The following is a 25,827-nucleotide window of genomic DNA, read 5'->3' as shown; positions in this document are numbered from 1 at the left end:
AATTCTAAACAGAATGTCGAAGCCTCTTGTAGTCATTGCTTTTCTGTTAGGATTCAACACGAATTTGTCAGATTAAACCACCAACACCTTTTGGACATCGATCAGTATTTCAACCAACGAAATAAATGTAAATTTTCACATCAGTTTCTACCAATCACAAGGGAGAGGAAGTGCACAACCCGGACACTATAAAGTATTTCAACTCTTTATATACCGTCTTCCAGGGCAGACAGCAACTTTTATTAACGACGACTGCCGGGCACCAGACATTAACTGGTTTGCGACGACATAATGCGATAAAATACAGATTGTTAAGAAAATAATAAACATAGGAACTTGAGAACTGGTTTATTCAAGTAAAACTTGAACAATCAATTTTTATGAAATAATTAAACTACTTTGTTTTGATGAAAAATCAATTTACTACTTGAACTAGCAAATATATATTCGTTATTCAGCCAAGTTATATTTTTAAACAAGTATTACATCTACTCTAAGTTAATGAGAATGCGAGTATAATAATGTAAATTTACCTAAAAGAGGCAAGATAAGTAAAATTTTCAGATCTAAGAAGACATCTGAAGACGATCGAATTGTTCATTCAGCATTGATTTTTCCTTCATTTTCTTCATAAAATGTACCTCGAGCTCATTATTAGTTTTTTTTTCTCCAAAAATCGTACTTCCCAAAAGAAGGTTGATACTCAGATATAAGATGAGGATATTATTATATTATTATTTTGTTTATTCCGTCCCCATTCCGGCGATTACGGCATACTTTTTCCCGCAGCTAGCCTTTTCCTACAGTGACGTCACTGTTTCCATATGTAGGTCATTTACAGAGAGTAAATAAATTTTCATTCTAATTTATTTTTAAAAAACCCAAATTCACTTCTTTTGGTTGCTTTAAGTCCCGTGGTATCTTGTTATGTATACATATATTTTAATCTCAATACTGACTGTGAGTCATCGTCAATGTCTCTCGTAATTATTATTAATAATATCAAACCTATGTGAAGAATGGCATGACCATAAGGAGAGAATCGCTCTTGTAGCTCTCACTATCACAACTATATATTTTAATCTTGGAATATGAAATGGAGTTGAGTAAATTTGCAAATAAATCGAAAAAGTGTAATTTAAATTGTTAAAGTATGCAAATAATCTTAAAATACCTATAAAAATAAGCAAAGAACTATATATGGTTTGAGCCTAAAATGGCCCCCTTAAATGAACATTGTCATTTTACTGTAATTCTTTGTTTTATTTGTACAAATATACATTTGAAGTTTTTTCATAATTTTCATTTTGATTTTAGTGCCCACATTTTAAAAATATGACATCAGAAAGTTAACCTTTTCCCGCCATTTTCTCCTTTCTAGCATAAAACGACTTGTTTTGAAGCAGTTTTTCTTTAAGGAAACATTGTGCGACTGCTTGAACAAACAAAATATTTTCACCAAAGATGTATCTCTCCAATACTTATAAATGACAAAAAGTTCGTTCTTGTTCAAAGAGTCGCTCTATATTTCCCAATCGAAAAAAGAAAAGAAAAATGTCAATTTTTTGACTGATTTTGATTGAATTATAAAAATAGCGTCACTTCTGACGTCATATACTGCCAGTGAGTGCATATAAATCAAATAAATAGGCGAAAAACATATTTTATATCAACTCTTTTATAAATTAACACAACAAATTAATGTACCTGAATAATTTTAAAAATAGCGAATTATGGGGGCCGAATTTGACTAATATCATATGTAGTTCTTTTCTGTGCGCTGTAAATTACAATTTTTAACATGTACGGAAACGTAGCTCCAAGGTCTACCTTTGTCATGGCTGCAGGTCTGAAGCTATCGGTCTAGGAAATAATCTTCCATTCAATTTTTGTAAGACTGGGAGCTACAGACCTGCAGTTAACTGCTTTGGCCATGACAAACTGTTGTGGTCATGTTAAATTGTGGTGGTCATGTCAAACTGCTGTGGTCGTGACAATCTGCTGTGGTCATGACAAACTGCTGTAGTCATGACAAACTGCTGAGTTATCACAAAGTATAATGATCATGACAATCTGATGTGGTTATGACAAACTGTTGTGGTTATGACAAACTGTTGTGGTTATGACAAACTGCTGTGGTCATGACAAACTGTTGTGGCCATGACAAACTGCTGTGGTCATGACAAACTCCTGTAGACATGACAAACTGTTGTGGTTATGACAAACTGCTGTGGTCATAACAAACTACTGTGGTTATGACCAACTGCTGTGGTCATGATTAGCTCAGTTATTATCATGACCTATGAATGATAAAATAAACAAAAATAACGTGTGCCAATCAAAATGTAACAGTATTTAATTCAAATAAAAAGTACATGCATTAACACCAAAATTGAACTCATTTTCTTTCTTCTGTATTAGTTCCCAGACAGCAGGGTCAAGCTTAACATGCCTGTTTGGTCACTGATGTGCATATTTAAATAGTAATATATCTTTTTCTTTATTTATTGATTGCGCATGCGTAAACAAAGGTGGTCACGAAATTTGTGTTCTTGCAAAAAAACAGATAAAACTTGAAATGTGCAGTAATAATGTTTTGAAAGTTGCAATGTGCTGTTAGCCTGTGGTGTCTGTGGTAACTCATTAACTAGGATTTAACATGATTGAATCGGAAAGGAGAAGACTTTCGTCTGATGGCCATACGCCCGAACCACTATACAGTTCAGTTAGTTTATTATACTTCAATATATATTTTCTGTGTAAAATTACAAAGAATAAAACGTGCTTCGCCTCGATCGGGAAATAGTTGCTGTCTCGAGTACAACAAACAAGATATGGTATCCAGTATATAGGTACATGTATATAGGATTACTTGCTATTAATGTTGTTCATCATAACAAATTATTACAGGAAAATGTTTAGCGTGTAAGCGAGATGCAAAATTCTCTGTATTTTATGAAGATGGCAATATTGAAGTCCTTTCCGTTATTTTCAAGCAAAGAGTTCTACAAAACTAGGTTTTCATGTCAAACAACAAAAACGAACTGTTTTCCAGAGTATTCACACTAAAGGATAACAGGGTTTTTTCGAGATGATTTGTGAAATCCAATTTGGACTTATCCACTATTTTGGAGTGTAAAAAATATGAATGTTATATATTATGATGCAAAGCCCAGTTTCACATACTTTTAACTGAATGAAATCTCCATTGTTTTTGCATGAGCTGGACAGTAGCTATAGGGTCCTTCAATCCGTAAAGGTACAGTTCTGCAGTTAAGCTACACACGTGTTAATATCGTAATAGATGAACATAGTCATCAACTAATACAACGTATTGTTGTGTGATAACATGTACAGTCCCTGAAACGTTCAACGTAATTTCTCATTTTTGCCCACCGTTCGTTTTATTGCATGTCGACATAATTCATTTTTACATGTAGGGGGCAGAAGTCGATAAACTTTAAGATAAAGCCAACAACAATCATTTTCCAAGTAACATCTCTTTTTAATATCAATGAAATCTTTATGGAGGGCAATCGTGTTCAAAAATCCAGACATGTAAACTTGTAAATCCGAATATGTAATCGTGTTGGTGTGCGAGTCTGAGTATGAATATGTGTAATTCTGATCGTGTAACCTATAAAACTCAGGGATAAACACTTTAGAGTTGACCCCGCAAGCCTTCGATCTAATTTTTCCTACAGATGCCAATTGCAGCTGTAAAATGCTGTTTGTTATTTATATGTAACCTGCCACTATAATACAAACTTTCTATCTGTAGTCTCTGCATTTGTACTTCCGTTTTCTAAAATATCATGGCTGACATGTTGCAAATCAACAAATGTAAAAGTCTACAAGTTTGTCGAATTTTGACATGACCATATATGGAAACAGTGACGTCACCGATAGAAAAAGGCTAGCTGCAGGTAAAGGCATGCCCTTATCGCCGGAATAGGGACGGAATAAATATAAAAAAAATATATTAGGTAGGTCTATAATCATATTATCTCTGGATAACAACTTTTCTTAGAATCTATTATTTTTGGAAAGTTATCGATAAGAAAAACAAAGAATTAAAAGACATTGAGATTTTGATTAATATAAGACATGAGAAACGACACCCCCTTTAAAAATAAATAAATAAAAATTCCAAAGATAATGTTAACTGTCGTGAAATTAAAATGTGTATAAATTAATTCAAAAACTGTTTCATTTTGCATTGTCAGCAATGTATAGGGAAAAAAGCCTATCAAGCTTGTGAAAATTGGCATTTTTTAAAATTTCAAGCAATTATTACGGGGTATGAGCATGACGTCCTGAATGTCGGTTCAATACAGACTCACTTTGTGAAATTGGTTGATAAAAAATTTCCGGAGAGCATTTATAATACAGCTTTACAGCCACTTGTGAACATGTACTGTTTACCATAAAGCAACTAATTGATTTTGTAAAATTATCATCTATACAGTATATATTTTAGTATAGTTTATGATATAAACTCTACCAGTTCATATACGATCAAATTCATCTGACCCACCCCGTTCCTTACTTTCAGAAATCTTTTTTTATAACAGTTCTATACTCTGTCATGAGTTTTTGCTTCCACCACTTTTTGTTGATTTTAAATAAAAATACACCTAACTGTGAAAAAAGTACATTTGAAATCGATGAAATGGAAAATATCCAAGATATCTTAATTGACAAATTATCCCTTTTCACTCATAAAAGTTTACAGGTTTACAAATTTCTTACGGAGATTTATAATGGGAAATGTTTACATCTTTTCTCTATTCGGAAGTATTCGGGACACCTCGCGCAATTTTCCAACGTTATCACCCGTGCTTATTAATGGCTGATGCAATGGAAAATCTACGTAGACTTTCTATTTCGGGATGTGTATTGAAACCTGAAGCGGTAGAGGGGGCGTTTCAAAACAGATAATCTGGACATTTTTCATATTAGTAAATGAATGCAGTTTGAGTTCAAATGAATTTATGATTATCGAAATATCAAGCGAAAAGTGATGGAAGCAAAATTCGGGAGAGAGTATAAATTGTTTTATTATTTATCTTTCACTTGCACAACAAAATCATTTTGATATTTTAAAAAATGTATAAATACATGTAGTTAGTACATACATTTTTCCGCAAAAAATTACCAAATCTTTGCAGGTCGTTTATACTAACTAATTCAGAAAAATCACATAAGAAAAGCTGTCAATGTGACAGCAAACCGGGTTTCCTTTTGTGTGAACAGTATTCATAATCCATTTGTCAATCCTGAATTAATAAATACTACATATCCAAAGAAATGGGGTACTCCATATGCAATGTTTTTGCCAAAAAATGACTAAGTTCACAGCTGATATTTGTTTTATTTATTTATCAGAAATAAAACGTATAGCAATTTGCTTACCTCTGATATATTTATAATTGATATGCAAAAAAACAATTTCCTATCTCGAAAACTGTACGAGGAGTTATCGGTACAGTACGGGTACCTTTTTGGTAGCCACTCGCCCGCCTGCCAATTTCCTATTTCAATAATCAAAAAACCCGGTCAAAAATTTCTCGAAAAATTCTTAGAATTCAGAAGCAATGGAGCTACATGGGACCTCAAGGCGGTCTCCGAATCTCATGCCGCTCAAAATATATATAACCCCTTAGGAAATTTCTTGATCCGTCTCATTTCTAGAAAAGAGTACGCATAAATTTATTAATATATTCCATTTTAAATTACATGTCAAATTATTTTAGAGAAATAAGATATTTGGAATTTCTTTTTAAATCTTATCGTATAATGCCATGAGAATTATATTACAGAAATAAGCGCATTCGTCACATCGGCGACGATTTTTATATGCATGACCCTCTTTCTGTTTGGTCCAGTTTCAACCATACCTCCAAAAAATTTTTAAGATAATACCGGTATTTTCGATAGAAAAAGTGTCGTTCATTAAAAGCTTAATGCACCAGTTAAGCTGAATATTATGTTTATTTTTCATCCATTCCGGCGATTACGGCATGCCGTTTCCCCGCAGCAAGGCAGTTGCCATATAAGGTCATGTCAAATTATTATGTCGGATTATAAAAAAGCGTAAATTGCTCCAACCCAGGTTATACGAGTATAACTTGGGTAGATATTGAGTTCATTCCTTATAATTTAATTTTCTGGAATTTGCTGTACAAATTGAGTCCGTTTTACTTTTAAAAATGATATAAATCTGTTCAAAATTCAAACGTAACGTCAAGTGAATTAGTACGTTGGTGCATTGTGACGTGTCTTGTGACGTGCAAACCAGGTTATACAAATTTAACTAAATTTTTCTATCCAATCAAATGCCGCGTTACAACCATAATTAAATTATATTAAGATAGTACTTTTCTATTCTGAATTCCTTACCACGGGTATTTTCGAAAATAGGTTTTTGAGATTTCTGTTATATAAAAATGTTGTAGAAAAATTTAAACTTTTTATTAAAAGTTTTTTCTATGTTTCCCTCAAAAAAGAAAAGCAACTTAGCAGGTGAATTTGTTAAATTTATTGATTTTCGAGACCTATGAAGCTTTTATAACTTTGAGTCTTTATTCAGAGTCTGTAATACCGATACCGCCTTCGTTTATGTTTCTATATTAAGGTGTTACGTTGGTTTCGCTCACGATTTCCCAAAAGAAGAAAATTTATTTTATATATACGGTGTATGAAGGATTGATCAGGGTTTTCTGATATAGTAGTGTCCTTTCTGATATATTTCATTTTATCAAATAAAATATACAACATGACTACTTAGTTGTCATGTACAAATTTTGATTCTCAATAATTTCTAAATTTTTGTAAATGACAGTAGCCGTGTACAGGACCTTTGAGATTAAGGGGAGACAGGGCGTTGATCACGTGACTTCCGTTGATCACATGACAGTTATAGAATGTATAGTAATACGTAATAGACAACGTGAAAGTCAAGTTGTTTGAATCGTTTATATAATCTATAGATGTCATATACCCTAAAAACTAATGATCAGTTCTTATTTGGTAGGCTGACATATTCTGATCAGTTGTAATATGAAAAATTCCCAATTTCAAGTACGCAAGTTGGGGGAATTTTAACGTTCTTAATTTTAAAAATGAAGATGAACAAAATCATAAGTGGTTAATGTATTCATAGATACGAGGGTTGTCCAAAAAGTTCGTGGACACATGTAATTTCATTCTAAATAACGACGCTATATTTAGAAAAGTATTAAAATATTTCAATATAATAATGCATGTGTATAAAAATCAGAACAATGTTCATTCTCATAATGTAGTTATCACTACAAAAACATTGCCTGTACAGGCCGCACGGCCCAGTCTGACGGTTACACGACGTTTTTATAACGTCGTACGTAGCGCGTTGGTTTCTGTTACTTTTCAACGTAGTCACCTTTGCACTGCAAACACTTCTCACACCTTCTTAGCCATGAATCGAACGCATCCGAATACCATTTACTGTCGATTTTAGATACAATGGTCCGAGTAGCATATTTAAGTTCATCAGAATCCTCAAATCTTACTCCTCTTAGCTGTGATTTGATGAAAGGAAAAATTGCAAAATCCATCGGAGCAATATCCGGACTGTATGGCTGGTGTTCAAGAAGATCGTATCCTAGGAGTTCGATTTCCAGACACGTGGAAGTTGCTGTATGTGCTGGTGCATTATCTTGGTGTAGGATGATATTTCCAAGGTCCACAGCCATGGCAGGGCGTTTTTTCTTCATTGCCTTAACTAGGTCGCGGCGTAACACCTGTAATAAATAAAACCAATGTTTCGTTTGGTACACTGTATGTGGCTTTAGAATATGTGAATTTATTCATATATATAGTAATTAAATAAATCAAAATTAAGATTAGAATGTCCGGGTATTAAATTTATGAAATACGATATGCTAAATGTAGCGAAATAGACGTTTTTAAATCTGTAATTACAATTTAAATGTGATGAAATGGGTAGTTCTCTACCTTGGAGTAGTATGCAGCATTCACCGTCTGACCGGAGGGTACAGCGTGGACTAGGATCATTTCGTGCCGATCAGCAAAGAATATGTACATTTGTTTACCCATGGATTTCGCAACCTTTGCCTTTTTCGGTGCTGGTGAACCCCGGTGTTTCCAAATGCTGGATTCTGTTTTTGTTTCTGGATCAAAATGATGCAGCCAAGTCTCGTCCGTAGTAATGATTCTGTCAAGCCACTTCTCTCCTCCTCTTTTGAAATTCTGTTTGAAAGCCTTACTTGTCTGCATTCGTCTTTTTTTGTGCTCATCGGATAAAAGTCTGGGCACCCATCTTGCGCAAACACGACTCATACAGAAGTCTTCAGTGAGGATATTAAAAACCGAAGATTTGCTGACATCACTTATTGACGCGACTTCTCTTAACGTCAGACGTCTGTCCTTCATGACAATGTCATGAATGCGGGATTTCGTTATATCGTCACAAAGCAAAGGCCTTCCACTTCTTTCAGCTGTTCCCTGCACCAAGGGAAACATTCTGGTCTATTGACTGTTCAAGCATTAAATAATTGTTTTATTACCTAATTTTTCCCTTGGTGCAGGGAACAGCTCAGTTTGATCTATTCATGGTTAGCATTACGGTTTCCTGTCTTCCATATGTGAGCGTTGTAAAAATTCTGCTTGCTGGTGCAAATTTTTTTGAAACTTTTTAATTAATTCTATTGGTCAGTTTAGGTGAGAGTAGGCAGAGTTGTCAAAGATGAAAAGTGTGTGAGTGAAAATTGTGTGTTCTTCTTTTTCCGACCTTTGTTAAATTGAGTTGTACTTTTGTATGTAATATGAAATACTGATTTTCGGACTTAATAAATTTTGGAAATTTTAAAAACGGTATTTATTATTCAACATCAAAGTGAATACGTTTACAATGGAGCACATGTTAAGGCTGATATATTAAAATATTAAGAACATTTTATTGAGCATATTTTATACGCTATCACATGTAGAATCAAAAGCTCAAAAATTTGAAGTGTTGAATTTATTGATATTTTCGTAAAATTATGATATTGCTATGTGTAAAAAGGCTAATATTTTAATTTCTTTCCATATTTATTTGTTCTTAAAATTTTGAATAAAATTTGCAAATAAATTCCATCAAATTAATTCATTTCAGAAAATTGAAATTGTCAAAAAATCATAATGCCAGAAAAGGGGATAATTCATATCAAAATATCTCCCTTGCAAGGTAAGAAAGTGGCTGCAAAAATAATATATGTTGTACAACATGTCATTGACGAATAATTTTACACTGCAACGTCCTGATCGAATTTATAAGCTGGTATTCTCCAAAAAAAGTTAAGGTGGAATAACACACCTGGAAAAAGTCAATCAAATTAACATTAAATTATTTGATTATGAAAGATTTCATCAAAAATAAACTGTACATAAATTATGTCAAATAAGCGAAAAATTTTCCGGGATAAATAATGATTATCTAAAAAATTCAGTTCAGTAAGTAACAACAAAAGCCCCTTCGGTATTCGAACTCGAGGTGTACGGAACACAAGTCCAACACTGTATCCAGTCGGCTATGGAGTAAGTGACATATTCTTGTCGATAAAATCCTTTTAATAAAACGACATGTCGTTTCGATAAGAGGTCAGCCATTTTGTAATGATGTGTTATTCACCTTAATGTAGTCAGGTATTTTTTTATTTTATTTTATTTATGTATCTATATATTTATTTATTTTTTTAAATTCTAAAGTTTGCATAAATATTTTTTTTTATTGTTTACGGTTTTGTTAATATGCCCCATGTACAATGATTTGAACATATTTTTATTGTACAAAAATTACAACAGGGATTGGACACAAGTTCAAAAACTTAGATCGCCCTCTCCCAATACAAGTATATAATACAGTAAAACTATTGTATACACAACATGTAAGGTCAACAGATCATATGACAGTTATATATAAATTTTCAATGGTGTACAAACATCAACTAAATCTTTTTGTACCTTTGGTATAACGATAAACTAGAGTATAAACATGTACCAAAACATTTAGTTGCAGAATTGATTTTACTCCTGTAAGAGTTGTCTCTCTTTCCATAGTATATTTAAGCACCCCCAATGGAATACATCATTCAAATTTGTTCCTGATAGAGATCCCAAACTTTCAATGATTTTGATAACAAATTCAAGTGAATCTATGTCCTTAACTAGAAAAGTACTATCATCTACATATTGTATGTATTTATTTTCATTTTGTGTATTGCTTTTTTAAATCCCGTTAAACTATAAGAATTATAATTATATTGATTTTGGTAGATAGAATTTCCACCACAAAGAGAAATAAAATAGCGCAGACCGGACACCCTTGTCTAATGCCTCTAAACATCTGACATTTTCTAGAAATCCAACCATTGATTTTTATTATGAAATATGGATTTATATATATAGTATTACAAGATTTTCATCGATTTAACAAAATTTTCGCCGAAGTTAAATTTTCTCTTTGACGGAAGCAGAAATTTCCATTCGACAGAATCGAATGCCTTTTGAAAGTCAGCAAATAAGAGGATTCCTGATTGATTACTTCTTTCCAATAATTAAAATTGTCCAAAATAAGTCTAGCGTTGGTTCCCATAAAATAGTAATTTAATATATCCAGACTGATCGGGGTTGATTACTTCATTTATAATTACATCTACCGAGTATGATTCCCTCTATTTCTTACGGAAAACTTATATAGTTAATGCATAGCTCTATAGAAACAGACAGACTGAAATATACACCCACCCCCCACCCCCGATTATCGATTGGTCGAAATCTACAGCGACCTAAGAAAATCACGGACTCCACGAACTAATCATGGTGATGTCGGATTTAAATTCCCATAGGGGACGATTTGGCTTTTTCTTTTAGCTAATGTACATTTGTGCATTAACAGTATAATTGAGTGAATTTTACTGACTTTTCATAATCAATTTATCAATTAGTTAAAAAAGATGTAAATATAAACAAAAAAATGCTTCCTTTGATTATTTATGCGGGATATGAAAGTGGCGACATTGCAGATGTTTTATTGTTTGAATATTCTTTTAAAGGACAAGAAAAAACCGCATGCTATAATTTTGTACTCACAATTGTTAATTTTAGAGGATGGTAGTTTTGAAGTTCATCCAGTTGACCTTTGTTGTGAATCAAAGACAAAAAAGAGCATTTTTGTGTATTGGTTAGTTCATTATCTTCGAAAGATTTTAGCAGCTCATCGTACATATACTGTTTTTAAAACTCATAAGTTAAAAAAAACTGTTTCCAAAAGAGGGGCAGGCCCCTTCCGCCCCCCCCCCCCCTTTTCGATATGTGCCCGTTCTAACAAATTGAATTTCGCAAAAATATATAACAAGAGTTTTTCAATTTCAATATATTTATCATTTTTATTTGTATCACGGTGTGAAATTCAATATTTCGGACTATTTTTAATTATTGTGTAAATCAATTTCTTTCGGGCTTTGCGTCAATTGCTTCAAAAACTTTTCCTCTATTTCGACAACTGTTTTAAAAACATCTAAAATTCCGCACAGCCTTAATTCTTCTTGACGCACAGTCAGAAATGGACAGCTAATCTTTTCTTAATAGCTGTTTGATAATTGATTTCCATACATCTGTAATTATTGTGTAAATCCTTCATTGTGTTATTCCATTGTTCACTATATGTGATTTTGATTTGTACATTTGGTCAGTGGGAATCGGACCTTCGGTATTGAGTGATGCATACCAAACTCGCGTAAAAGTATATTTCATGTAAAGTCTATATTAAAGTCTGAAAACTAAAATGCGTGTTGGCTTGTTAGAGGTTTCATGAGGCTGGGTTCAACAACAAGAGATTAAGCTCACGGTTGGCCCAGTACGAGTCCGTGCGGGAGAGAGCGCCCGTAATATTTGCCAAAGAAGGAAGCTTCTATAAAAACATTTTGAAATGTAATGGTTTGGTATACGAAACAATATTTGGAAAATACCAGGTTTTATTTAAAAGTGTTTTGTTACATTCGATTCTTACATTCAATAAAACATTCAGTTTAATTGAACAAGTTTATTTTTTAAATCATTGAATGCATTTATATAAACATGTAACATATATAGGTGCATACTTGTATTTGGATATTAATCACATCAATTTACACGTACCGTAAACAATCTCATCATCCTGAGAAAAAAAATCAGTTCTCAAAGAGAGAAAGATATAACCAGTACATTTTACATTTTGAACCAATTGTATCTAAAAAAAAAAAAAAGATGCAAAACATTTAGATATTTACAAATCACAATTCAATAATACTCAGTCTGTTTACATATTCATTGTAACATATATATATATATATATATATATATATATATATATATATATATATATATATATATATACACACACCCTTTGCTTACATACATATATAAAACACTCAGACAGTTTGTTTACATATGATACACACACACAGTGTTTACATCAGATATTGTATTTTCTTCACTTTACATGTGCCACTCTCAGCCACAAAGAGGTTGTCTCTGGTGTCCACACATAAATCCCATGGATACTGTAAATGACAATTGTCAATGTAGCGGAGGAACTGTCCGTCCTGATCCAGGATGTGGATACGGTGGTTGTTATAGGTACAGTCTGCTGTCAGGATCCGACCCTGGCTGTCTGTTGTGATGCCGTGTGGACTAAATGATTTTTTGGTAGTAGGGGGAGGACCAGTGTAGGTAAACCGGAGTTTCCCGGCCTGATTGACCACCACTACTGCACAGGCTACATAGTCTGACACACAGATATCTAGGTTCCTGTTCTCACTGATGTATTTAATGTCACCAGATGAATAGAGAGGTTTTCCTTTGTCGTCGTACTGAATACTTTGTTTCTCTGTGGAGCCAGAGTAACACACAACTTTTGTTTGTGTATCAGAACTGATCATGACAACCAGGAGGTCACCAGAGGAGGTACTACAGACACCGAGAGGTTTCCACCCCTGTAGTCTGATCACTGTCTGTATCTGTGTATTCTTCACTATGTTCACAGTTCTATCATCGTAATCAGCATAAACTAGATCCCCACTCCTTGTCACTGCTGTGTCCCATGGACAGTTCCATGACTTGGTTTGGACTGACTTCACTAGTTCCCCCTGCAGGTTGTAGAGACTCATCATCCTATCATTAAAACTACACATCCATATTTCTTCATCGCTGTCACAAGTAACACTGGTTATTGAACGTTTATACTGTGTCTGTATGGTGGAGATGATCCGTGGCTCATCAACCAGTAGTTTGAGAGGAGAGGATCCAGCTTCTGAGGTTTCCATGGTGTAGCCATGTTCCTCTGTTGTAATGGAGAATGCTGACAGGGAACCAAATTGTTGGTAAAGTTGTTCTGGGTTAATTTTCTGAGGGGTGAAGTTTGGTAGAGAAACTGTGAGTTTAGGAGGCAATTTTCTGAATTCAGCAATCCTGGATTTGTAGGCAGAGACACGGCTGACATCACTGGAGTCCAGTAACTCCTTCAGATCAGCAATACTCTGTGTGATTTCAGAAATGGTGCGTGTGGTTTCATCTTCCTGTTTGTTTAAGACAGCCAGGTGTTTGGCGTCCATTTCATCAAGATCAGATTTCAGTTTCTGTATAATGGTGTCTATTTCTCTGTGCCAGACTTCTCCATGTTTGTCTATTGCTGATGTTAATTTCTGAAAGTTATTCTTTAGATCAGATTTTTGAGCTTGGATGTTGCTTGCAATTTCTTGATATTTTGCAATGACTGTTTTATCTAATTCTTGCAAATCTGTTTGTAAATCATGCTTTTTCCTTTTAAAATAACTTATAATGTCCATTTTTTCATGGTTTTCGTGACTTTTAGAAGAAACACAAAGGACACAAATAGGAATGTCACATTGTTCACAATGAAGCTCACATTGCTTGGGGGAATGTTTTGTGCAAATGGGATAATTTGGAGTAGATCCTCGGTCGTGAAACGGTACCACCTGATGTTTTTTGGAAAAATCCAGCATATGTTCCCCAACACAAGCTTTGCAGAGATTGGTCTGACAGAAGTCACAGTGTAGTAGGGGGACAGGAGTATCACACACATCACAACGCACCACATCCTGGGCACTGCTTCGAGGGTCCATGGTCAAGTCCTTTATGTATGGTGCAGGGTAGAGCCTGAAATATACATGTTTATCATTAATTTCAATCCTATTGGAATTGACCATATTTATATACATATATGTACATTCTTTACCTTAATAAAATGCTTTTCTTATCATAACAGAAGTTTTCAATGTAATATGCATTGTCATTCCATCCTTTCATGTCAAATGTTGAATGTTAAATGTTGGGCATTGTTTTATTTAATTATCTTTCTCTTTTTGATCCATATCTGAATGCCTGTTATCTCAATTATATGAATTACAGACGATGAAAAAAAATTCACTTTCATTTCAATTAAATTTTTAATGTACTGAAATTTCCTTTAAAATTAATTTCCAGCTTTCCATGATGTTTAAAATACATCCATGTGAAATGCAAACGCAGATTCCATTTGACTTGTGACAATGATTGTGGTCTGTAATTCATTGATCTCGGATGGCATCATTACAAATTTAGTCAGTTGAAAACTATGTAACAAAATGGATGATTGTCCTACCAATAACACATTTGATATTTTGATAAAGATGAAGCTACAATATTTGTTGTTATCGGTCTACTTTATAATGATTTTTACTGATACATTCCTGTAGCACATGACATCTACAAACCTTGTACACTTTGGTTCATGTTGACAATGTACAGATGTTGTAATGGAAGTTCAGCTGGGAAATTCTGTAGTTTCTCAAAAGTCAGACCTATAAATAATAACAAACCAATCAAAATCAGCCACAGCATTTACCGAATGATGGTTTCCAAAAAACCAAAGTTTTATTATATAGAATTTAGCATTTTACATCAAATTTTATAAAGCATTCAATCTATACATTCATAGAAGAATTCGTACTTTCCACTACTTTTTTCTTTTATAACAACTTTAATTTCAAATGACATTGCAGAGTAACCAACAAGAGATTTGGTCTAAGTGCCTTGCATTTATGCATGTCAATCTACTGGGGGGGGGGGGGGGGGGGGGGGGCAATATGTTAGGTTCCTTTCTTTACTGGGGTGCAACGTTTGGTTAGAAATCTGAACAAGCTAAAAAGAATCTCTATTTTTTGTGTTGATTATTTATTATCGTAGCCAAAACACCTTGGAATAGATAAAAACCAGTTGACACATGATCTCAAAACAGACCCTAACAATACAATGTTAAACTATTATCATAACGTGATCTTGGTTTAGTTGTATACACGAGTGCTGTTCGGAAGTTATCGAGACACTTACTCTTATTTCCTTGGGGGAAAAAGATAAACCCTTGAACGTTGAAATTTCACTAAAACGTACACTAGGATCAAATTTATCATTGTGAAAAGTTTGCAGTCATACTGTATCTTGCTTAAAACTCAACGACTGGCACCCAAACTTCATTTGATCATTAGAAATGCATCCTACAACATTGCAAATAATAAATACAGAAAAATAAAATTTGACAAAAAATTGTGACCATGCCCCTTTAAATGGAATAACAAAGAAGAACAGTTCTGGTTAACATGGTCATTGATTGGTAATAATTCAGCACAATGTGAAGTAATCACACTTATCAAAGCCTCATTGCACTCAAGGTGTCATACAGTTACTCAAACAATAGAAATGCATGTTTTGCTTAAAACTACTCAAAAGCAGCAATATTTTATGATGGTATGGGATACCTCCAAGTTGTAAAATTGGGTGTAATTTTATAAATAGTTTCTTTCCCAAAGTTGTCACTAAACAGCGAGCGCAGTGGGATAGGCAGCTGATAGAGGGTTTATATATAAAACTGGAAGTCATGTCATGAGTTCGAATCTTGCTGGGTATTTTAGAATATTATCTTTCCAAAAATTTTAAAACATTTTTTGGTTAAATACCGGTATTGCAAAATTTGAAATTCTAAACCAGTGAAAGTAATATTGATTATAATGGACTTTAATCCAATTAAAGGGGCATGGTCACGATTTTGGTCAAATTCTATTTCTTTTTATCATATACAACGCTTTAGGAATGCATTTCTTATTATCAACAAAAAATTTGAGAGTCAGTCGTTGAATTAAAAGCAATATACAGGGCTCACATTTTTTTTTGTCATGTAAACAAGGCTGGTGTCCTAATTTTAATATTAACATGTAATTATTTAAATAAACCTACTCCAGGTTAATTTTTGGTAAAAAAAAAAAAAAAGCTACATGTATGTAAGTAAAAGCTATGTAGCTTAATCTAGTGATTGTACTGGATCTGTTTGACAAGCAATTTTAAAACTTTCATTGCCGAAGAAAAAATCAAAAATGTTCTTTTAACTATCTTAAATATTCAATATTCATCCTTCTAGATGAAAAAAACCACGATATGTAGCACTTACAATGTTTCTTAGCGTTCATATCATTAACATTTTAACAGCGTTAAACGACCGCTCAATTCCTTCTGAAGTTCGTCCAACATGGCGAATGTGGAATGCAGCTTGCAGCAGGCGTTTCCGTCAATCGTAACTACTCGGCTATTTCCGTCACCGCAAATAATCTATCGGTTACGGAAAAGGGCGAGCGTGATCCACTCGGAACTACTCGGATGTCTCGCGCACATTAACAGTATGGAGCGTAGCGGAATCAGCCGAGGATTGCCGATTGAGCGTGATCCGAATGGCGTTTCCGTCCGTGACCTATTTAGACTTATTTAGGTTACGGGGTGATTCGTACCGAGACGTTTCACTCCGACTGATGGTTTGTAACGAGATGTTATTACATGACCCGTTATTCTTATTGAGATCATCGTCTAAGACATTTAACATTAAATACCACAGGACCAAGCCCGTTTAACATTAATTTCAATGTAACCATAAATAAAGGGCTTGGCCCCTGTGTTACATACAAATAGTGCGACTGGCAACAGTTGAAATTGACGCCTCGAGAAAACGCGAAGTCCTGTTACCATCTCGTATCGCTCGACTTCTAGGCCTATATCCCGTAGAACACACTCTAACTAACATTCTAACCCTTACATTGAGATGCTCCTCGACACCCCCTCCCAGACTAACCCCTGCTGTGATTCGAGAAGTTAGACAGCACTCAAAAACAATTTAACAACAGGCATTAAGCAATATTTACAAAACAATTTTCTACTGCAGAACCCATTTAATTAACTTTAACACTGGTTTACAGTTACATGTAACTGTTAAAACTTTACTATTTAATTCATAATATACTATAAGTTACTAACATTTTTGTGCTAAAATTAATCACTGGACGTTTTTTTTTTAGTTTTTGTAAGTATTGAATTCGAAGAGCGCTATTCAGGTAAAATACATTTAATACCTTTTATGAATTTTTTCGATATCATTTATAAAAAATTGGACACAATACAGATAAAATACAGATAAAAATATTTAAACTTTTAAAGGAAAATCTTATTTTTTAAACAATTTTTTCCGTCAATCTTAAAAAAATTAGAACTTTCATCCGCTCCCCGGTGTAGCGGCATCGAACTTGTCGGAGCGGATCAAAGATCTGATTTTAATCAGATTGATAAACCATCATAACGCACTTTGAAAAAAAAATCAAGAGAGAGAGAGAGAGAGAGTTCCTATATTCTTATATTTTTTGTTAATATCTGAAAGCCATATGTTACCTCATAAGTCATTTATAGTTTGGGAATCATAGGAAACTATTTATAATTAAAAATTACATGAAGTTGATACCCCTACACGTCTGTTATAGCATTACAACTAACAAAATGTGTATAAAGAGTACGTCTAAAGACGATATATATATCTTTTTGATATTCTTATAATGCGTTTATAAATTAATATATAATTAATTATTATTATTAATATATAATTGATTTATAAATTAATAGATTGCTTTTATATTATCAACATATGCTTTTAGTAAACTCATGATAATCTTTGTAATGAAAAATATTCAAAGACTGATTGCTAAATATCCCATAAGTAAAGGTACTTTGGACATACTCATTAAGGACCCCATTGAAAGTAACATTTAGAGGATTTGTGGGTCATTCTGGAAACACAATTTAAGCACAATCTATGAAGTGCTACAAGACAAGTATATTTGGTAGTATATGTTTACATGTATGATGACATGATGCCAAATAGAGAGTCGTGTCAAATACAGCAGACAGATTCGGCTTACATTTATATAAGTTAAATGTCAACAAAATAAAATTAATGAAGATTACTTCAAAAATAAAGAAGAAAGATAGCGAAGTCTCAGCTAACAACAACAGAAAAGAAGAAGTCAATGGTTTCTGAATGGTAGAGTCTCCATTTGCGGTGATCTAACTGTCAATTAAGCAGTAAGATCACCGCCAATAGAGACTCAACCACAATTAGGCAGTATAAGATCACCGCCAATAGAGACTCTACCACAATTAGGCAGTATAAGATCACCGTCAATAGAGACTCTACCACAATTAGGCAGTATCAGATCACCGCCAATAGAGACTCAACCACAATTAGGCAGCATAAGATCACCGCCAATAGAGACTCAACCACAATTAGGCAGTATAAGATCAACGCCAATAGAGACTCTATCGCAGACCTTCAATACAGGATAACAAAAGCTAACAAAATCAGGATATTCAAAACAAACAATTTTGGAATCCTCCTATACATTAATATGGTTCTGGGTCGATCCTGGTAGATGACATATAACCGTCACTCAAAAACTAGACACCTTGCAAACAAGATGCCTCCGCAAGATTCTCAAGATATTCTGGCTGTACGTGATAACTCAAACAGCTACCATATATTTATCGGACCAAAGATAAACGATGAAAGTGGATCGACCATGTCCTGAGAAAAGAAACATCAGAGATACCAATTAGGGCAGCTTTATGATGAACGCCGTCTGAGGAAAAAGAAATAGAGGGTGGCCAGAGGAAGCATGGCGGACTGGTCAGTAGAAAAGATGACATTAAACATCACGGATAGACTTGGGGCATCGTGCAGCAGATGTCAAAATGGGGGTCCTCAGTGAGGGCCTCATGTGCTCTAAGTACATGCCAGCAAAGCATGCATAAGTAAGTACATGTAAGTACTTAATTTTATAAATTTGATATATCAGGCACGTAGCATCATTTTACTCGCAGCAACACTTTTTTTTTAAATTTACATATATGAATATTGAATTATCATGGAGTTGCCCCCCCCCCCCCACTTTTTAGGGAGTATGAAAAAAATTGATATGAAAATAAGGAAATGAGGAGTAAAATTGAAGTTATGTACTACGCCCCCCCCCCCCCCCCCCCGATAAGGATTTTGAAAAATTTGGGAAAGTTTAAATTTTCCTTTTTTTTTTTTTTGCTTGTCAAGATTTTTTTGATAAGTCTGCCCCCCCCCCCCCCCCCCACTTTCAAAAACGATGCTACCTGCCTGTATATAGTCGTGCACTTATTTTACTTCGATAAAATAAAATATAAAATTCAGTAAACATTGTAAACATTTTGTGCATTGTGTGAAGAGTTTGTGGTATTCACGATATAATGCAACACAAAAATATTGCTAATTAAGGATTCTCGCACATATGCATTAGCCATGCACATACTTGTGTGTAAATTTTAGAAAAAAATTGAGGGGGCTGCAGTAGTTGTTGTTATTGGTCTACTTTCTAATAATTTTTACCGATACATTCCTGTCGCACATTACATCTACAAACCTTGTACACTTTGGTTCATGTTGACAATGTACAGATGTTGTAATGGAAGTTCAGCTGGGGAACTCTGTAGTTTCTCAAAAGACAGACCTATAAATAATAACAAACCAATCAAAATCAGCCACAGCAATTACCGAATGATGGTTTCCAAAAAACAAAAATTTATTATACAGATTTTAGCATCTTACATCAAATTTTATAAAGCATTCAATCTTTACATACATAGAAGAATTTGTACTTTCCACTACTTTTTTCTTTTTAAACAACTTTAATTTCAAATGACATTGCAAAATAACCAACAAGAGATATTGGGTCTGTGTGCCTTGCATTAATGCATGTCAATCTACTGGTGGGGATTGGGGAGGGGGGCAATATGTTAGGTTCCTTTCTTTACAGGGGTGCGACAAATTCTTGTTGAGGACCAATCACCTTACAGTATTTTTCATATAAGTTTATTTGTTGATGAAATGATGTAACAACGCTATGGCGCTAGATATGATACTCAGCGAAATGGTCGCACCCAGTGTAATAAAAAAAAAATCATACATTTTCACCTGAATGTATAATAAAATTCATAAGGAGAACTAAGTTAACATCGTAAACATGTAATTGTGAACAAAGCGTTTGGTTAGAAATCTGAACAAGCTAAAAAGAATCTCTATTTTTGTGTTGATCATGTATTATCTTAGCCAAACACCTTGGAATAGATAAAAACCAGTTGACACATGAAATCGAAACAGATCTGAACAATCAAATGTTAAACTAATATCATAACGTGATCTTGTTTTAGTTGTATATACCAGTGCTGTTCGGAAGTTATCGAGACACTTACTTTAATTTCCTTGGGGGAAAAAGATAAACCCTTGAACGTTGAAATTTCACTAATATGTACACTAGGATCAAATTTATCATTGTGAAAAAATTGCCTTCACCCAGTGACTAAGAGCAACCTCATTTTAACATTTCTCATTGCTCCTATGTTTTAAACACTTTTCAAACGAACAGAAATTAGAATTTATTCTTCATTTTTCATATTTTGTTAACATTTTAAGATGTCATCATTTGCATATTTTCTCCATTCTTGATATTTGTGAAAAAAATAGTTATTTCTAACCGAAAGTCAGATTACTGTAAAATGTCTCCTACAGTCATTCTGTGTTAAACTGTTAACATCAATTAATGTGTAAAAAGTACTTGATTTTAGCCCCTTTGTCGTAATTCTAGTTAAACATTCAATGAAAAGGGACAATAATTGAAGCCATTTATCCCTTGTCATTGTATAATTTTCGACAATTAGGGGTTGCGTCTTTTTACCCCAAGGAACCCCAATGACAGAAATTAATAACTATTAATACCAAAAGGGTCTCATTGGAGTTCATTGGGGTTCCTTGGGGTAAAAAGACGTGCCAGCAATTAGGTGCACCATGCCCTAAAAAGGTCTTTTTCCGAGATTTCCATCAATTTGATGTATATATTCGCTGCGTCACCTTGACGTCAAAATTCCACATACCCTCGTTGTCAGATTTCTATTGCTTGGTAAAAAAAGATGAACCATATCCGTATTTCAATTTAAACGCTGGACTAGTGAAACTTCATCAAAAGTTAACTTAGTCAAAATAACTGAACAATATCCGTATTTCAAAATGAACATATATACTTTGATTTCTTATATCATTAACTGTAATTCAACGGACAAGCTTGGAAAAAATGTTTAAGCATTTTATTCTCCGAGTTAATGCCTGTGTCAATACTCTTCCAACGATTTGTTTATCTACCGTTGTAAACAAAATATTAAATATTTTTAAAATTTTACATTCCTCACTCGAAAAGGGAAATATTAATGTTGTCTCAATAATTTCCAAACAACCCTCGTAGTCTATCAATAATGTTTGTTAACCCTGTGCAGATATCAATAATATTGTGTTTTCACAGATCCAGTCCAACCACTAGGTCTAGCTACATAGCTTGAATTACCCACATAGATTTATTTACCTACCCGAAGTAGCTTTATTTAGCTACTCAGTCATACTTTCTTCTTAAAAGCATGGCCATTTGTACGAATTAACCTAAAGTCGCACTCAGGTGCAGTAGTAATTTCAATTTTGAACTATTCTAAAAACAATTCCTGAAAAATCCACTCTTGAAATTGTTGCTCTTTCAGCGAATTCTGAAAGTTTTTATGCTAAATTTCAACTTATATACGTAACTGATTTAAGTCAAAACCGTAAGTAATTGTAAAAAGTAAACTGGACTATAACATGTCATACTATGGTAACGGTAGACAGTACTTGGATGGATTTTGATATATTCAAGCTACACAGCAGCTTTTTTTAGCTCAAAATCAGAGAAAAACCCTCAGTGGTTGTTGAAATTCGTATGTAAAGATTCAGAATTGGGGTGGGGGGTATGGGGAAAACAAATACGATTGCGGGTGAAATTTGTCTCCCGATTGGATTGGTTGGATGCAGGAGATCTTAGATTTTTAGGCCGTTATGCAGGAGTCTCCCGCGCAATGCGGGAGGGTTAACAGGTATGTACATTTGCTTAAAATATACTTTAATCCACATTTTTTGTCAAATTTTATTTTTCCGTTTTTATTATATACAATGCTTTAGGAATGCATGTACAATTATCAACAAAAAGAAATATATATGGTAATGGGATATAATGGCCCCCTAAAATGAATATCATCATTTTACTGTTATTCTTTGTTTTATATATACTGTGGAATCATTAGATTTCGTGGTTGCTCAATTTTCGTGGAATTCGTGGGTACCTCTCATCCACGAATTAACATCCTCCACGAATTAATAAATTATGGTAATGAAGTCATATTTCCTTTGTAGGTTTAACAAAATACACGAAATTACGTCCCCTCGAACTTGTAAAATTTAAGCAATCCACGAAAATTTGCCCCCACGAAATTTAATGATACCACAGTATGTAATGTTTTTACTTAATGGTTATTTTGATTCAAGTGCCCACAATTTAGAAATATGGCATTGTAAAGACAACCTTTTCCCGCCATTTGGGGGGGGGGGTTTAGCATAAAACAGCTTGTTTTCAAGCTCAATAGAGCGCATGCTTGAACAAACAAAATATTTTAATCAGAGATATATCTAGCCAAGATTAATAAGTGACAAAAATGTTTCCTTGTTTGTAAAAAGATGAGAAAAATGTCAATTTTTGACTGATTTTGATTGAGTTGTAGAAATAGCGTCACTTCTGACGTCACATACTGCAAGTGAGTGCAAATAAATCTAATGCATATAAACAAAATTCATTTTATAACAACTCTTATAAAAAATAACAACATTTTTTGTACCCAAAACACTTTAAAAAATGGCGAATTATGAGGGCCAAATTTAACTCATATCATAATTATATAGTTCTTTATAATTATTATTCCTATTGTAAACAATAATATCGAAAATATTATTTTCGACCAAAATCGTGACCATGTCCCTTTAATATCGACAGGTGTCCCATACCACCTTATCTAATTTTGCTTTGGTTTGCTTTTTTAAACCGAGGCCTATAAGTTGACAGTTCCTTGCGACGTTTTGTCTGTTTAACAAAAAAAAAACCGGCAAAATTTCGCAAGGGTAGCTACATGTAAATAAACCTACTTCAGGTAGGTAAAAAAAAGCTACTTCTATGTAGGTAAAAGCTATGTAGCTAAATCTAGTGATTGTACTGGACCTGTTTAAACGACAAGCAATTTTAAAATTTTCATTGAAGAAAAAAAAAACTAAAATGTACTTTTAACTGTCTTAAATATTCATCCTTCTAGATAAAAAAAACCCACGATATGTAGCACTTACAATGTTTCCTACCGTTCATATCTTTTACATTTTAACAGCGTTAAATGACCGATCAAGTTCCTCCAAAAGTTTGTCCAACATGCCGAATGTGGAATGCAGCAGGCGTTCCGACCGTTAGACTGGCAATGCCTGTCTGATATGTGCGATATACAGACAGGTGATCAGTAATGTAAAGGGTCCTCTGGTGGCCGTCCTCATTGACTGATAAAAATTATCGCTGACGCATAAATTAAATATATCGGGGAACCCAAAACAGATCACCGAGTGCAGAACAGCAACAAGTGTTATCAATTTCTCGAGTTTAAAATTGCACTTGCAAAATTTAACTATGAAAGATGTATGACATTTGATTTTCTGAAGCCTTTACAAGGAAAGTGTATAAAAAGTGCTTTACATAATGACACTCTTGTTGTTTTGCCGACTGGCTACGGGAAAAGTATGATTTACGAAATGCTGCCTAGAATACAAAATACAAAGATTGATGTTATATCGCCGTTAAATGCTATTATTGAGGAACAATATACAAAACTAGGTGTACTAGACGTTTCGATGGATTGGAAATTGATCGCTTTAACTGGGGTGTCTTTTCGATCGCTTCTTTTCCTTTGTTCATTGGCCGGAGAAGAAGCGACCCTCTTTCCTCTAGAATAGACAGCTACATAATTTTTTGACACAAATCGGTGAACTCCGGACACTTTTTGTCCAAGTTTATTAATTTTTGAAAGCAATTCCTGCAAAGTATTCCGCTTTCAACACAAATACCGCCATACTTTTTTAACCAATATCAGTATTTGCTTTAGATTCAATCAATCTAACACGATCACTATTATTTTCACATACAATACAAATATTCCTTTTTCCAGATTTTTGTTTCACGGGAGTATGAGAGATTTCATACGCACAAAATTCTGTACATTTAACATATAATGCTATTTTATTTTTGGGACGTTCACTTTGTTCACTTATATTACCAATTCGTCATTAATTGAAAAAAAAACCCTGAAACAACAGTGTAAAATGGTTTTGTTTATTAAGACTGGCATATTTAATCAACACAGGAAACATAAATTGGCCGAGTATGGTGTTACAGACTCAGGAGATCGCGTCATTACTAGATTATTTCCCATACTGGGTACAAAGCAGCACCGATAGAGGGCGCGTCAATCAAGCCAGGAATCCCTGGCTTCGATAGCGGTAATCACCTGTCTCTTTTGTACGATAGAGACAGAAGACCAGTGACCTATATAGAGTTATTTAGGTTACGGGGTGATTCGTACCGCGACGTTTCGCTCCGACTGATGATTTGTACCGAGACGTTTCACTTCGACCGATGGTTTGTAACGAGATGTTATTACATGACCCGTTATTTTTATTGAAATCAACGACTAAGATATTTAACATTATATATAAATAGTGCCTGTTTGTGATGGTAACAGTTGAAATTGACGAATGGTGGACAACTCGCCCCAAGACATCTCGCCCCCAAGACAACTCGCCACCGGCTCAAGACAACTCACCCCCAAATTAGGACAACTTGCCCTCAGTCAAAACAACTCGCCCCAAATGAAAAAGATATATTTCATATATATTTAATTCACATAAAGTGTTAATTTTTCAATGATTTTTGAAAATATTATCAGGAGGTCAAATATATAACAAAATGCAATGTTAAATACAAATCGTAAAATTCAGAGCTTGCATACATCAATTAGTCGTTACTTTGAAGAATCAAAATAACACTTATTAATTAAATGTTCAAGATTATCATCACTACACTTAGTAATTATTTGTACATTACATCACTACACTTAATAAATAAATGTACATTATCATCACTACACTTATTATTAAATGTACATTATGATCACTACACTTAGTAATTAATTGTACATTACATCATCACATCCAGTAATTATGTGTACATTATCATTACTACACTTATTAATTAAATGTACATTACATCACTACACTTAGTAATAAATTGTACATTATCATCACTACACTAAGTAATTAAATGTACAGAATTTTCATCGCTACACTAAGTAATTAATTGTACATTATCATCACTACACTAAGTAATTAAATGTACAGAATTTTCATCGCTACACTAAGTAATTAATTGTACATTATCATCACTACACTAAGTAATTAAATGTACAGGATTATCATCA

At 33.8% G+C, this 25,827-nt stretch overlaps 2 protein-coding genes across 6 annotated transcripts in view; one reads left to right on the top strand and one right to left on the bottom strand.

Annotated features, from left to right (window-relative positions):
- LOC105342034 (uncharacterized) overlaps positions 1 to 25,827 on the top strand; it is a 67,591-nt gene that overhangs the window by 21,880 nt on the left and 19,884 nt on the right. The gene's annotated exons all lie outside the window — the stretch shown is intronic.
- LOC136271965 (probable E3 ubiquitin-protein ligase MID2) lies at positions 12,426 to 23,844 on the bottom strand. Of its 5 annotated transcripts, none has more exons than XM_066072586.1 (4): positions 23,657 to 23,844; positions 19,836 to 19,922; positions 14,765 to 14,885; positions 12,426 to 14,202 (listed from the first exon to the last, which is right to left on the bottom strand). In XM_066072586.1, exons 3-4 carry the CDS (start codon positions 14,788 to 14,790, stop codon positions 12,495 to 12,497), a joined length of 1,734 nt encoding a protein of 577 aa, XP_065928658.1. In that variant the 5' UTR covers positions 14,791 to 14,885; positions 19,836 to 19,922; positions 23,657 to 23,844; the 3' UTR covers positions 12,426 to 12,494. The 5 variants fall into 5 exon arrangements, with proteins under 5 accessions (XP_065928658.1, XP_065928659.1, XP_065928661.1 ...); XM_066072587.1 differs by having other exon boundaries at positions 23,669 to 23,844; XM_066072589.1 differs by having other exon boundaries at positions 14,799 to 14,885; positions 23,657 to 23,841.

This window comes from Magallana gigas, chromosome 9, assembly GCF_963853765.1.
Source record: "Magallana gigas chromosome 9, xbMagGiga1.1, whole genome shotgun sequence".
NCBI classification, from domain to species: domain Eukaryota; kingdom Metazoa; phylum Mollusca; class Bivalvia; order Ostreida; family Ostreidae; genus Magallana; species Magallana gigas.
The sequence above is the reverse complement of the archived record's forward strand: the minus strand, read 5'-3'. Positions and strand labels throughout refer to the sequence as shown.

Excerpts from the sequence above, each read along its gene's own strand:
- LOC136271965 (XM_066072586.1), bottom strand. The coding sequence starts at position 14,790 with ATGTCATGTGCTACAGGAATGTATCA. Across the intron at positions 14,203-14,764 it reads TGTGCTACAGGAATGTATCA|GCTCTACCCTGCACCATACA; the intron begins GTAAAAATCATT and ends TGTATATTTCAG.